The sequence below is a fragment of the Artibeus jamaicensis genome, unplaced genomic scaffold (assembly GCF_021234435.1).
Source record: "Artibeus jamaicensis isolate MK-2021 breed Jamaican fruit bat unplaced genomic scaffold, CSHL_Jam_final scaffold_1964, whole genome shotgun sequence".
Classification (NCBI taxonomy): Eukaryota; Metazoa; Chordata; class Mammalia; order Chiroptera; family Phyllostomidae; genus Artibeus; species Artibeus jamaicensis.
In genome coordinates, this window is record NW_026522030.1 from 43,977,407 (window position 1) to 43,992,957 (window position 15,551).

At 37.2% G+C, this 15,551-nt stretch overlaps 1 protein-coding gene across 8 annotated transcripts in view; it reads right to left on the reverse strand.

The window, feature by feature from the left end:
• Positions 1-15,551, reverse strand: part of KIAA2026 (KIAA2026 ortholog) — a 149,532-nt gene that overhangs the window by 15,923 nt on the left and 118,058 nt on the right. For 6 of the 8 annotated variants that reach the window (XM_053656388.1, XM_053656385.1, XM_053656386.1 and 3 more), the window contains 2 exons: positions 13,491-13,619; positions 9,285-9,400 (listed from right to left, as the gene is read on the reverse strand). In XM_053656388.1, the coding sequence (XP_053512363.1) occupies positions 9,285-9,400; positions 13,491-13,619 (245 nt within the window). The remainder of the gene's footprint in view (positions 1-9,284; positions 9,401-13,490; positions 13,620-15,551) is intronic. The other 2 variants (XM_053656389.1, XM_053656387.1) reach the window with 1 other exon arrangement.

Here is a 15,551-nt window from a genome sequence, read left to right on the forward strand (position 1 = left end):
TGACTTGGAATACTTCTTTCCAGCCCCTTCTTGCCTGTAAGGTCTCTTCTGAGAAATCTGCTGACAGTCTGATGGGAACTCCTTTGTTAGGGACTGTCCCCTTATCTCTTGCTGCTTCTAGAATTCTCTCCTTCATTTTAATCTTAGTTAATGTAGTTATGATGTGACTTGTTGTGTTCCTTCTTGGGTCCAACTTCTTTGGAACTCTTTGGGCTTCCTGGACTTCCTGGAAGTCTATTTCCTTTGACAGATTGGGGAAGCTCTCCTTTATTCTTTGTTCAAATAAGGTTTCTACTTCTTGCTCTTCCTCTTCCCTTCTGGTACCCATGTAATTCGGATGTTGGAACATTTAAAGATGTCATGGAGGTTCCTAAGCCTCTCCTCATTTTCATGAATTTTTGTTTTTTCATTCTTTTCTGTTTGGTCATTTCTTTCTTCCTTTTGGTCCACTCGATTGATTTTAGTCCCAGTTTTGTTTCCATCACTATTGGTTCCCTGTGCATTTCCCTTCGTTTCAATAACTTTAGCCTTCATTTGTTCCTTTAATTTGTGACTAAAATCAACCAGTTCTGTGAGCATCCTGATCACCAGTGTTTTGAACTGTACATCTGATAGGTTAGCTATCTCTTGATCACTTAGAAGTACTGGCTCTGGGACTTTGAACTGTTTTTCTGCTTGAACCATAATGTTTTGGTTAGGTCACGCCTGTTATGTTTGAGGGGCCGAGCCTTAGGTGTTCACCAGGGCGGGGCAACCCATGGCACTGGGTCAGAGAGGGAGCAATGGCTTTTGTTCTGCTTTCTCGAATTTCGGTCCCCTCTGCTGCTTCCCACAAGCAAATTGGGCCCTTTTGGTGCTGGTTTCCATGTGTGTGGGCTTGTGTTTGTACTAGGACCCTGTGAGTCTCTTCAATGAATTATCCTATGAGGCTAGAAGTGTCTCCCGGCACCTCAACCCCCCAAAAGTTTTTCTAAGCAGTGCTGTTAGGCTTTAATTCCTGTCACTGGAGCCCTGGGTTGTGCGGTCTGTCTCACTGCTCATGCCTTTGCCTGATTTATCTGGATGTGAATGTGTTACCGCTGTTACCCAGCTGCCTTGTGCCTTCACTGGGTCTGCCCATTGCCACCCCACACCTGGGATCTGCCAAATGCCACCTGCATGCCTGGGTCTGTCCGGCCACTTTTTTCTGCCACAAGCCCTCTCCACCGGCTGCTGACCTCGCCCCTTACCAGTCTGCATAAATGGTTTGTTGTTGTCGGACTTCAGTACTGTTCAATTTTCTGTCTGTTTTGATTTCTAAATCTTTGCTGTCCTTAAACTTGGTTGTGCGAGGAGGTACAGTATTTCCACCTATACCTCCATAGTGGCCGAATTTGTGACTCTGTTTTGTTCTGTTTTTTTTAGGTTTAATTGTTGATAATTGTCTTTGTTGTCACTTTACTGTTCACAGTTTTTTATCTTTCTTAGATAAGTCCCTTTAACATTTCATATAATAAGGGACTGGTGATGAACAACTCCTTTAACTTGACCTTATCAGGGAAACACTTTATCTGCCCTTCCATTCTAAATGATAGCTTTGCTGGTAATCTTGGATGTAGGTCATTGCCTTTCCTGACTGTGAATACTTCTTCTAGCCCCTTCTTGCCTGCAAGGTTTCTTTTGAGAAATTGGCTGATAGTCTTATGGGAAGTCCTTTGTAGGTAACTCTCTCCTTTTCTCTTGCTGGTTTTAAGATTCTCTCATCTTTCATCTTGAGTAATGTAATTATTATGTGCCTTGGCATGTGCTTTGTTGGGTGCAACTTCTTTGGGACTCTCTGAGCTTCTTGGAAGTCTATTACCTTTGCCACATCAGGAAAAATTCATTATGCTTTCAAATTTTTGTCTTCCTCTTCTCCTTCTGGCATCCCTATAATTTGTATGTTGGAACATTGAAAGTTGTCCCCAGAGGTTCCTAAGCCTCTCCCCATATTTTTGAATTTTTATTTCTTCATTCTGTTCTGCCTGAATGTTTATTTCTTCCTTCTGTTCCAAATTGTTGATTTGAGCCCTGATTTCCTTCACTGCACTGTTGGTTCACTGTATACTTTTCTTTTACTTTGCATAGTCTTCACCTCTTCCTCTATTTTGCAACCATATCCAACCATTTTTGTGAGTATCCTGATTACCAGTGTTTTGAACTCTGCATCTGATAGGAGTTTTTATCTGTTCTTTCATTTGGGCCATATTTTTTGGTCTGAGCCTGCCTGTTATAGGGTAAGGGGCAGAGCCTTAGGTATTTGTCAGGACAGGGCAACCCATGTGGCTGTGCTGTGGTGCCTTATGTGGGGGAAGGGTCTGAGAGGGAACTATGCCACTTGGTGAGCTCTTGTCAGGCTTTCAGTCACTTTCTACTCTAACAACAAGCAAATTGGGCAGTCCTGGGACTGATTCCTGGGTGAATGAGTTTGTGTACATTTTATGACCCAGTGGGTCTCTCCAACAAACTCTCCTGGGAGGCTGAGAATCTCCTGCCCCTGAAACTCCCACAGGTTTTTCAGTCAGAAGTGTTGAGGCTTCATTTCCCCATGCTGGAACCCTGGGTTTTCCAGTCTGTCTTGCTCCCAGTTGTTCCTTCCAGTTTAGCTGCATGCAAATATAGAATCTCCCAGTCCATCTCTGCCGCTCCTATTGGTCTGGGTGAATATTTCTTCTTTAACTCCCTATTTGCTGGACTGCCACGAAGTTCAAATTACTGGCAGTTCTGATTATTTTTTGCTTCTAAATATTTTGTTGTCCTTCATTTCATTGAGTGATGATGCAAAATGTATCTACCTACACCTCCATCTGGGCCAAAGTCCCATTGATTTTTTTTACCCACTCTTTTATTAATGGGCAGTTGTTGCTTCTATAACTTGACTATTGTAAATAATGTTGCAATGAACATAGGTTGGGTATTGTCTTTCAATTCCATGTAAGCTGGGAGCCAAGGAGAGTGGACTGGAATGTGCATGAATGAACAATGAGGACTTCATTGTACTAGTCAGTGGGGGCAGTTAGATTTCACTGAATGAGCATGAGTACTGTGTGGCTGTCATACTCAAAATGACTTAGCAAGTAGAGTAGTGAATATCCATCAAATTCTGTGTGAAATTTGAACATTCCTCCATGGGAACTGTTCGGATGATTCAGGAGGCCACAGCTATGGGCAACTGGGGATTGGCAGTTTCATCACAACATACCCACTTATGCATCACATCTCGTGCAGAATGTTTTAGTGAAACATCAAATCGCCCAGTGACTCAGCCCCCCTACATCCCAGATTTGGTGCCTGTGACTTGAGAGGGAAGAGATTTCAGACCACCAATGAGACTCAAGAAAATATAACAGGACAGCAGATTGATATTGTGAGAACTGTGTGAGGTCCCAGGTGCCTACTTTGAAGGGGAGTGAGGCATCACTGTGCTGTGTACAACGTCTCTTGCATCTTCTTTAATAAATGTCTCTATTTTTCATTGTACATAGCTGGATACTTTCTGGATAGACCATGTTTACTGAGAAGTAAAATTAGTGGGTCATAAGGCAGTATTATTTTTAATTTTTTAAGTTACCACAGTGGCTGCACCATTCTGCATTTCTACCAATTGTGCACGAGAGTTCTCTTTTCTCCACATTCTTTCCAACACAGTTGTTTGTTGATGCTAGCCATTCTGACAGGTGTGGGGTGATGTCTTAGTGTGGTTTTAATATGTGTGTCTCTGAGAATTACGGACATTGAACATCTTTTCACATCTAATGGCTATCTGTCTGTCCTCTTTGGAGAAATGACTACTTGGATCCTTTCCCCATTTTTAAATTTGATTGATTTCTTTGTGTGTGTGTGTGTGTTCAATTCTTTATACATTCTGGACATTAACCCTTATTGGATATGTCATTGGCAGATATCTTCTTTCATTTAGTAGATTGTCTTTTTGTTTTGTTGATGGTTTCCTTTGCTGTGCTAAACATTTTTTACTTTGAAGTAGTCCCATTTGTTTATTTTTTCTTTTGTTTTCTTTGCACAGAAAAAATTGCTAAGATAAATGTCAGAGATTTTATTGCCTGTTTTCTTGTAGGAGTTGCATGATTTCAGGTTCTACATTTAAGTCTTTAATCCATTTTGAGTTTGTGCTTGGATATGGTGTAAGAGATGGTCTTGTTTCACTCTTTTGCATGTATCTATCCAATTTTTCCAATACCTTTTATTGAATAGACTGTCTTTACCCCATCATTCTATTCTTGCTTCCTATGTCAAGTATTAATTGACCATATAGGCATGTGTTTTATTTTCAAGCTCTCTGTAGTGTTCCATTGATTATATGTTTGTTTTTATGATGGTATTATGCTGTTTTAATTACTGTAGCTTTGTAATGTAGTTTGATATTAGGTAGTATGATAACTTCCAACTTTGTTCTTTTTCAAGATAGCTCTGGCTACTTGTTGGAATAAATCCCACCTAATCATGGTGTATGATCTTTTTAATGTATTGCTGAATTCGGATTACAAATATTTTGTTGAGTATTTTTTCACCTATGTTCATCAGGGATATTGGCCTATAATTTCTTTCTTTATAGTGGGAAGACAATATTTAAAGATGTCAATACTACTCTAATTAATCTACAGATATGGTGCAACACATATCAAAATCCCAATGGTATTTGTTGCAATAACAGGAAAACCCATCTTGAAATTCATGTGCAATCTCGAGAGACACCAAGTAGCCAAAACAATCTTGGGGAGAAAAAACCCCAAAATGAAGTATTCATACTTCCTGATTTCAAAAATAACTACAATATGAAAACATAGTAATGAAAACAATGTGGTACTAGCATAAAGACAGACATATAGGCCCATGGAATAGAACTAAATCTAGAAATAAACCTTTTGTTATATGGTCAGGTTTTTTTTACAAAGGTGCCAACCATTCAATGAGCAAAGAACAATCTGTTCAACAACTGGTGCTAAGAAAAGTGGGTAACCACATACAAAAGAATAAAGCTAGACCCTTTTCTAACACTTTGTATAAAAATTAACTCCAAGTGGATCAATGCCCTAAGTGAAAGAGCTAAAACTATAAACCTCTTGTTATAAAACAGGGCAAAAGTTTCATGACACTGGATTTGGCAATGATTTTTTGGATACAACATAACTACAGACATAGGCAACAACAACAAAAATAGACAATTTGGGCTTCATGAAAATTAAAAGTTTTGTGGATTAAAATCATTATCAGCCCCGACTGGTATAGCTTGGTGGACAGAGTGCTGGCCTGTGAATTAAAGAATCACTGTTTCGATTTGCAGTCAGGGCACATGATGTTGTTGTGGGCCAGGTCCATGGTAAGAGATGTGTGAGAGACCACCACACACTGATATTTCTCTCCCTCTGTCCATCCCTTTCTGTTTCTTTAAAAATAAATAAGTAAAATTTTTTTAAAAAGGCACTATCAACAAAGTAAAATTGACTTCTGGCCAGGGTGGAGGCATAGGTAGATACACTTTGCCTCCTGGCACACACAGAAGAAGGACAACAGCAAATTCAAACACAAAAAAATAACCAGAACTGCCAGAACACTGAACTTTATGAAAGTCCAATGACCAGAAAGTTAAAGAAGTAACATCATCCAAACTGGTAGGAGAGGCAGAGATGGACAGCTGGGGTGGAAAGGATTCGCAGCAAGGTGGCGCCTGGAGCACCAGGGTGGGCAAGGCTGTGGCAGGTGGACCTGGAGGTTCTACATTTGTGTGTAGATAAACTGAGAGGAACTACTGGGGAGTGAGACAGATTGCACAACCCAGGATTCCAGTGAGAGGAAATAAAGCCTCAAAACTTCCAAATGAAAAAAACCTGTGGGGGTTCTGGGGGGGGGGGGGAGAAACTCCCAGGAGAGTTTGTTGGAGAGACCCATTGGGTTAATAGAATGTACACAAACCCAATCACCTGGAATGAGCACCAGAAGGGCCCAATTTGCTTGTGGGCAGTGGGAGAAGTGACTGAAAGTAGGGTGAGAGCCAAGCAAGAGGCACTGTTCTCTCTCTGACTCATGGTCCACATATAGTGCCACAGCACAGCAACATGGGTTGCCCTGCTCTGGTGAATGCCTAAGGCTCCATTACTTACAATGTGACAAGACAAAAACCAAAAATATGGCTCAAATGAAAGAACAGATCAAAGCTCCAAAAATAGAACTAAGCGACAGAGACATAGACAACTTATGAGATTTAGAGTTCAAAACACTGGTAATCAGCATGTTAGCATGTTCACAGAAATGAGTTAGTTTGGTAGCAAAATGAAGGAAGAAATGAAGGCTATACAAAATATCTAGGGAACCAACAGTGAAGGGAAGGAAACTGGAACCTAAATCAACAATTTGGAATAAAAGGAAGAAATAAACATCCAACCAGAACAGAATGAAGAAATAAGAATTCAAAAATATGAGGAGAGGCCTAGGAACTTCCGGGGACAACTTGAAATGTTCCAACATAGGAATCATAGGAATGCTGGAAGGAGAAGAGGAATTGAAAACATAATGAAGGAGAACTTCCCTAACCTGGGAAAGGGAACAGACTTCCAGGAAGTCTAGGAAGCTCAGAGAGTCTCAAAGAAGTTGCAACCAAAAAAGCACACACCAAAGCATATCATAATTACATTATCCAAAGTGAAAGATAAGGAGAGAATCTTAAAAGTAGCAAGAGGAGAGAGTTACCTACAAAGGACTTCCCATAAGAGTGATTTCTCAAAACAAGTCTTACCTACAGTTACCTACAAAAGAGTTCCCATAAGCTGATTTCTCAAAAGAAACCTTGGAGGCAAGAGGAAGTTAGAAAGAAGTATTTACAGTCATGAAAGGCAACAACTTACATCCAAGATTATTCTATCCAGCAAAGCTATCATTTAGAATGGAAGGGCAGATAAAGTGCTTCTCAGGTAAGGTCAATTTCAAGGAGTTCATCATCACCAGTCCCTTATTATATGAAATGTTAAAGGGACTTATCTAAGAAAAAGAAGATAAAAAACTGTGAAAAGTAAAATGACCACAAACTCACAACTATCAACTGAACCTAAAAAACAAAACAAAACAAAAACAAACTAAGCAAACAGCTAGAACAGGAATAGAATCACAGAAATGGAGATCACATGGAGGGTTATCAGTGGGGAGGGCGAAGAAGAAGAATGAGTGAAAAGGTACAGGGAATAAGAAGCATAAATGGTAGGTAGAAAATAAATAGAGGGAGGTTAAGAATAGCATAGGAAATGGAGAAGCTAAAGAACTTGTATGTATGAGCTATAGACATGAACTGATAGGGGGGATTGCTGGTGGGAGAGGAGTATAGGGTGGAAGAGAATAAAGGGAAGAAAAAAGTGGGACAACTGTAATAGCATAACCAATAAAATATTTTAAAAAATAAAAATAAAAATACAGTGAAATGGTAACCCAATTGTAAAAATATTGATAAATCTTATACCCAATAAAGGATTAATAACCAGAGTATATACAGAATTCTAAAACTCAGCAATAAAAAAATCAAACAAGCCAACCCAAAAACTGGCAAAAAGTTAAACATTTCTCCAAAGATATACAAATGGCCAATAAACACATGAAAAGGTATTCAAAATCACTAATCATTTGAGAAATGCAAATTAAAAGTACAACATAGCACCCACCTCACACTAAGATAGCTATTTTTTTAAAAAGTACAAAATAACAAACATTGGCAAGAATGTGAAGAAATGGGAACCCTTTTATACAGTTGTTAGGAATGTAAAACTGTACAGTTATTATGGAAAACAATATGATGGGTACAGAGAAAATTACAAGTAGAATTATGATATGATCTGGCAATCCTACTTCTGGATATATACACAAAGAACTGAAAGCAGGGTGAGATATTTGTATATCTATGTTCATAACAGCATTATTCATAATACCTAAAAACATGAAAGCTACCTGCCCTGGTCAGTGTGGCTCAGTTGGTTGGGTACTTTCCACAAACTGAAAGGTCATAGGTTCAATTCCAGGTTAGGGCACATGCCTAGGTTGTAGGTCCATCCCCAGCTGGGCATTTATGAAAGGTAATAAATAGATGTTTCATTCTCACATCGATGTTTGTTTCCCTCTTTTCCCCTCCCTTCCTCTCTCTCTAATAGTGCAATGAGAAAATGTCCTTGGGCAAAAAAACAGAAAACAAAAACAAAGGGAAAAATAAGCCATGAAAGCTACTTAAGTGTCCACTACGGAAAATGTAAATGCATACAATGGAATATTAGTCAGATGTAGAAAGGGAAAAAATTCTGACATATGCTGCAAGAAGGATGAAGACCAACAACATTATTCTATGTGAAATAAGCCTGCCACAGAAAGACAAATATTGTATGTTATATAATTAGTCAAAATAACCGAGATAAAATACACAATGGTGGTTACCAGTTGCTAGAAGCCAGAGAAAATGCAGATTTATCATCTAATGGGTACAGAGTTTCAGTTTTAGTTCTGGAGATGGATGAGTTACAGTAACAAAACAATATAAATGTATTTAATACCACTGAACTGCATACTTAAAACTGATAAAAATGGTAAGTTTTTTGCATTTTACAAAAAAGAAAAGGAATGCTGCCCTGGCTGGTGTGGATCAGTGGACTGAGTGCTGGCCTGTGAACCAAAAGGTCACTTGTTCGTTTCCCAGTCAGGGCACATACCTGGGTGGTGGGCCAGGTTCCCCAGTTGGGGGCATAAGGCAGGCAACCAATCAATGTATCTCTTACACATGGATGTTTCTCTCCCTTTCTTCACCACTTCCTTCTCCTCACTCTAAAAATAAAAATTTTTTGTAAAGATTTTATTTATCCATTTTTAGACAGAGGGGAAGAGAGAGAGAGAAAGAGAGTGAGAGAAACATCCACGTGTGGTTGCCTCTCATGCACTCCACACTGGGAACCTGGCCCACAACCCAGGCACGTGCCCTGGCTGGGAATCCAACTGGAGATCCTTTGGTTTGCAGGCTGGTGTGCAACCCACTGAGCCATACCAGCTAAAGCTAAAAATAAATAATATCTTTAAAAATATAAAACAATGTAAGCCACAGAATAAGGATTTCGTTTTAGCAACAGTATTTTTTTCAGGGCTTAGAAAGTCTCTTTCTAAGAGGCAACGAAAATATCTGTTAAATTATAAATCAATAGAAAACTACTATATAATTCTAGTACATCTTCCCATAAATCCTAAACTAAGAGCCCTAACATATGTAAAAGAAATAGAAATTGAATTACCTGTTTCTTTGAAAAGCTTTCATTAACTTTGGTTCCCAAGGCAGCAATTCATTTAAAAGACGTATCAATGTACCATGTAATTCTTTTACAGCTTGCCTCCGATGATACCATTTGCCCTAAAAACACAATTTTAAAAGTAAATCCCTTAGATTTAATTTAAAAGTGAATGTCAAGGCTCATTTTCTGAGTATAAACCAAAACACCAATACCCATAAAATAAGTATCTCTTCTTTAGAACGTTGCAGAATGGGGGAAGTATCCAGTGATAACTCTCATGTGACATAATGGTAATCATTTCCAATATTGTAATGTTACATTGAATTAATAATGACTGACACTGCCTCCATTTGCTAAGCATTATTCAAAGTATTTCATTTACATATGGGTGAGAGATGGGAAGAAGGAGGGATGGAGTGAGCATGACAGTACACATACACTCTAGCTGTTATGAAACCCTTCTGAGGTATGTGCATTTTAGTCTCACTTAACAAATGATATAATTGAAGCTCAAAGAGATGAAATGATTTAAGGTCATATGACTTGAACCCACATCTGCCTGATGCTGAAGTTCAAGTTCTTAAAACTATGTCAGTATTTCTTAAAAACTATGACATAAATTCAATCTGATGTAGATTATAAAAACCTCTAGTAAAGATACTAATACCACAGGAACAGTAAGTTTATAGAAGTTATGTATCTAGGTAGCCTGTCCTTCACCACATTCTCCACAATGTTAGTGTACACCTGTCAACATCACCACCACCATTATCATCGCTTATCATTATATAACATGTTGTACTTCCTTTCTTGGTAATAGTTTTAACATGTAATTCACATATCCTACAGTCCACCTGTTTTATTTTTTAATAACAAAAAACACACTACTATATGTCATGGGTCACATTTAGCATGCAAAAAATTAGACTCTATTCCATAGCAATTGTTAAGTGAGTCAATTCGCACATACATAGAACACTGATGCAGAAAAATGTAAACTCCCTAGAGCAAAATACATCCTAATCTGTGCATTATTTTCCTAATTGTATATATATCTAAAACCTTCAAGATTTCAATCATGGAAATTTTAGTCATATATAAAACCTAAGTGATTAATTGTGTAATTCCTACACTAAAAAAATTTTGTGTTTTAAACCAACAGAATGTTTATGCACATAAAAATAAACAAGTACATTTCTACCTCTCAGGTTTTTTTAAAAATCTTGTAAGAGGAATTGTTTAGTAAAAGAGTATGAAGATGTGGGATTTTATGTGCATGTAATCACATAAATAAAGAACCTAGGCTCACTAATTCTCATGTCTTCATAGTGGCATGACAAATCATAGCACTGTGAAATGTCAACAAAATAATTTTACTTCACATAATATACTAATATAGATAGACGTATCTACCCTCTGGTTAAATACTTGCTAAAAGAACCCAACTTAATAATGAATTATACCTCAAAAGTTTGTTTTTTTCCAAAAGAATGTTATAAAATAGTATGAAATACTTGAAAACCCATGAAAATACTATTTAATAACAATAAAACTGAACAAGAAATAACTTTCATCTAAAGAAAACTGAGAAAGATGAAAATGCAGGTGACATCCTAAATCTTTGGTGGAATGAGATAGGGTTTTATTAAAAAAAAAAAAAAAGAAAAAAGAAAAGAAAAAAAGGAAAAAAAAAGAAATTAGGAGAGTGGAGATTTTTTCTTTTAACAGGGCATGTCAACAATGTTATTTTTCTACTTCTTAACTACCATTTGGCTCAAAAATAAAATTGTGAGAAGTAAACTTTTTCAAAGCTAAAGAGAGCAGAAAGAGGAAAGAAATGAGGAATGAAGGTGGAGAGAATATCCTCTTTTTGGTATAATTACTTGGAAAAGTATTAAAAGATTAGGGAGCACCAAGCATGCTAAATTCCTTTTAACTGGGTGTCTTATGGGGAAGAATGGCAGATGCAGAATTAACTTGGGCAGCATGACTACTGTCTGAATTAGTGTCGTGGTGATGAGATGGGGAATGCAGAAGGACTACCAGTATTATGGGAACTTAGCACTAGGCAGGTGAGGAACAAGAAGTGGGGACTGTATAGCTGGATGTCATTACTTTAAGACATTTGTCAGGTATATTTGTGTATCTACTCAATTTTAACACTTTTTATAAAAAACAATTTTTAAAGGGTTAGGAAGATTTTACCATTTGGTTTTATTTTGGTTATTAAATTTTAATTAATCCAATGCCCAGAAAATAAACTACTGAACTAGCTGACTATACATAGGGAAAGGGTCTTAAATGTAATCAAAGAATTCTAACTTCCATATAATTCTCTCTTAACCACTGACCTATTTGGGAATGTCTACAGCCTTTTAACTTTATATACATATTTTTGCCTTCTTTCCTTCTTAATATTGTATATTCCCAACTTGGGATAGTGATGGTATGGTATTTCATTTACATTTGAAACTGTATATTTAATCATCCCATATTTGGGAAACAAACAAAGTCTATTATTTATATATCACAAACTACAGAAAGTATGGTAAAATGTTTTGACTAGAAGATACATATAAAGAATACATGACCTTGACAAAAGGCATTCCTAAACCCTGCCATAGGGTATGGGTGTCCATAGCTTTTAGGTTGATCCAAAGGGGGCATAGGTTTAAGAAAGTTCAGAATCACTGCTCTGGGACTGGTATTTGAGGTAACGTGCTTAAACTACTTGATAGTAAACGAGAACCTCACACTGCTTGTTTCATTTATCATTTTCTTTGGTTAATACAACCCAAATAGAATTAAAATAGTATGTCCCTTACTACCAAGTGATGATCTAAGAGTGTCAGAGAATACAATGAACTAATACAAAGAGAATTTTTAAAAGTCAGGTGGTAACAGTGAACTGTAACTTGGGTCTAATATAAAAATTTATTTAAAATCAAACAAGTATTTCCTGAACGTTAAGTCAGGTTGTTAACTGAACACTGGCAATATCTTTTCTGACTAAGCAACTTGATTTACATATGCAGATTATGAAAAACTAAGAACAATTATGTTTCTTCTGCAATAAAATTATTAAAGCTAAAAGGGAACTCAGAGGCCATAATTTCATAGAAGAAAAGTAGCTAGAGTAACATACAGGGATGTAGTTATAGATAGATGTAGAGTTTAGAATAGAATTCTAGGTCTTCTGAATGCTAAAATCCCCTCTCTTCCACTACACAATGCTGCCTGTTTTGACCTATACAAAGGAAATTCTTAAAGAAGAAAGACTGTATCGTGTAAGTACCTATATTTACATGTAGGAATCTCTGTAATGCAAACATTAACATGTCAAATTTATTTAGTTTAATTACAATTGTAGTTAGAACTACAGTGATCTAAGGTTTAAAAGTGAATTAATAAATAAGAAAAACATCAAGTTCCCTTATTTTCAAACACACGAGAGAATACAGATGTAATAAAAATTAAAACGCTCTTACAATCTTTATCTGTACTAATCAATATAGAACCAAAGATAAAAATGGTAGGTAGAAGGATTAGTAAAAGGGCATCTGTGGCATAGTGCTATAACTGTTTCTCTAATAAAAATATTTAGTAAGCTGTATGTATATAAATTTGGCCTTAAGTTTTCTTTATAAACAAGTATATGAATATGAGGATAAATTAACTATTTTCAATATCAGAATTTTTACTATTTTCAGGGATAAAAAACATTTTCTAAGATAATCTCAATGTGTTATGCAAACTACTGAAAGCATCACTTCAAAAAAGAGGGGAGTAGTATTTTTCTTTTATGAATTTATTATAAACTTTAATATAAAATAGAGTATGAATTTCATGCATAAACTGTGGAACCAAAAGCAAAATAGGGATTAAATTTGAAGCTTACCTTTCAATACTTTCTCATCCAATGTCCACAGCAGCTGCAGATTGCCAGCTCCCTTTCCATAAAATTCCCCATGTTTCAAACAGTGGAGGTTTTATTACCTGATAGGGATTACTACAAAAAGGAGCTGGTCTATGGTCATAAATCACATCCTTTATTATAGTATGAAGTTTCACAAGTGTTTGAATGTGATACATTAATTACCTAAGGAACCATATGGGAAAAGGAAATTTATAAAACTTACAAAACTGCACAATATTGTAAAATGAAAACCTGAGTGTATGCATGTAAAATGAGTGGGGAGGGAAACTTACCTTATGACTAGAGAACAACTCCATTCTACGGCAGTAATCTAGGATGGGTATGACAGCACCAGCAGAATGCTGGCTGGAGTGCTGCAGAGAGGGAGTTGGCAATCTACTGGTGTTAGGGACATTGGACATCTAAAATGAGGAAAAAGGGGAAAACAAATTCCAGATTTATCGTATGTCTCACCACCGCAGACATATTTTGCACATTTTAATAACTTAGGTGGTTTAAATGTTAAACTTAGATGAAAGTAACTTTCTTAAACAAATGATGATTTTATATAGATTTTCTTGTAACAGTATATCTAAACAAAATAGAAATTAACAATTACATGAAAGAAAAATTACACAAAATATTTTTTTTAATTAAGAGGGCATTATTGTGAAGATGAAAAACAGTTTTGCTATAAAGAACAGTACAAAAACAATAAATATAATAAAATATCAATGCTATTTTTTCTATACGGTTTTCTTAATAAATATGTTATTAGAGCACAGAAATGTGGATCATATTTTTTGTTACAGGCTTGGTTCTTGTTTGAAATAGAAATACCATGGTAGAAAAGATATTAAACAGCAATACATCATGCTTTTCAAATAAAACGCAAACAACTTTTAGAAAAGCCAAATGAATCCATACATAAAGATGTCTGATTTAAAATCACTAACAGGACTTCTGGTTAAGATGTAGGTGTGGGAAGGCATGCTTGACCTCCTTGCACAATCATAAGAAGGATCAAAACTAACTTCAAAACAAAAAACACCCAGAACTGCCAAAAATCCAACTGTACAGAAGTCTGACAACCAAGGATTTAAAGAAGCCACATTCATCGGGATGGGTAGGAGGGGTGGAGCTAGTGAGCCAGGGTGGAGAGGACGCTGTGTGGTGGAGCTGAGGTGGCAATGACAAGGCAGCTGGTGGAATGGGTGGTCCCACATACACATATGGTGGATAAAATCAGGAGGGATACATTGGAAGTCAGCGATCCCAGCTGCAGGCCAGACCACATGGTCCAGCATTCCTGAGCTGGAAAACTAAAGCCTCATAATTTCTGGCTGTAAAAACTAGTGGGGGTTGGGGTAGTGGAATAAGCTGCCAGTCTCTCACGAGAGTCCATTTAAAGGGCCCACAGGCTCCTAGAATGAATGCAAACCAACCCATTCTGGGAACCACCACCAGGGAAGCAGCTAGAGGGGTGCTAGTTGCATACGAGAAGGTGGGTATAGTGACTGGAAACAGGGCAAGTGCTGAGCAAGCCTCAGTGGTAGTGTCCCCTTTCCAAACCCTCCTCCACATACAGAACCACAAAGCAGTGAAGCAAGTTGCCCTGACCTGACAAATACCTAAGGCTCCGCTTCATACAACTTAACAGGTGCACCAATACAGGGAATCAAAGCAACACTACCTAATACACACGTGCACACACACACACACACCACAGGGAGGCTTCCAAATTGAGGAGACAAGGAAATATAGCCCAAATGAAAGAGAACAAAACCCCAGAAAAAGAACAAAGCAAAACAGAGATAGCCAACCTAGCAGATGCAGAGTTCAAAACACTGGTGATAAGTATGCTCATAGAAATCATTGAATATGGCAAAAACTTAAGGGAAGAATGAAAGCTAACCTAAGTGAAATAAAGAAAAATTTTCAGGGAACCAAGAACAAACAGAAGGAAGCCGGGGTTCAAATCAATGATTTGGAAGATAAGGAAGAAATAAACGATCAACCAGAATAGAATGAAGAAACAAAAGCTCAAAAAACCAAAGAGAATAAGAAGACTCTGGGACATCTCCAAACATGTCAACATCTGAATCACAGGGATGCCAGGAGAAGAGGAAGAGCAAGAAATTGAAAACTTATTTGAAAAAATAATGAAAGAAAATGTCCCTAATTTGGTGTAGGAACTAGACATACAGGTCCAGGAAGCCCCAAGGAGGCTTTGGGACAGAGTCCCAAAGAAGATGGACCCAAAGAGGACTACTGCAAGACAAATCATAATTAAAATGTCAAAGGTTAAAGGTAAAGAGAAAATTTTAAAAGCAGCAAGAAAACAGCAGTTACCT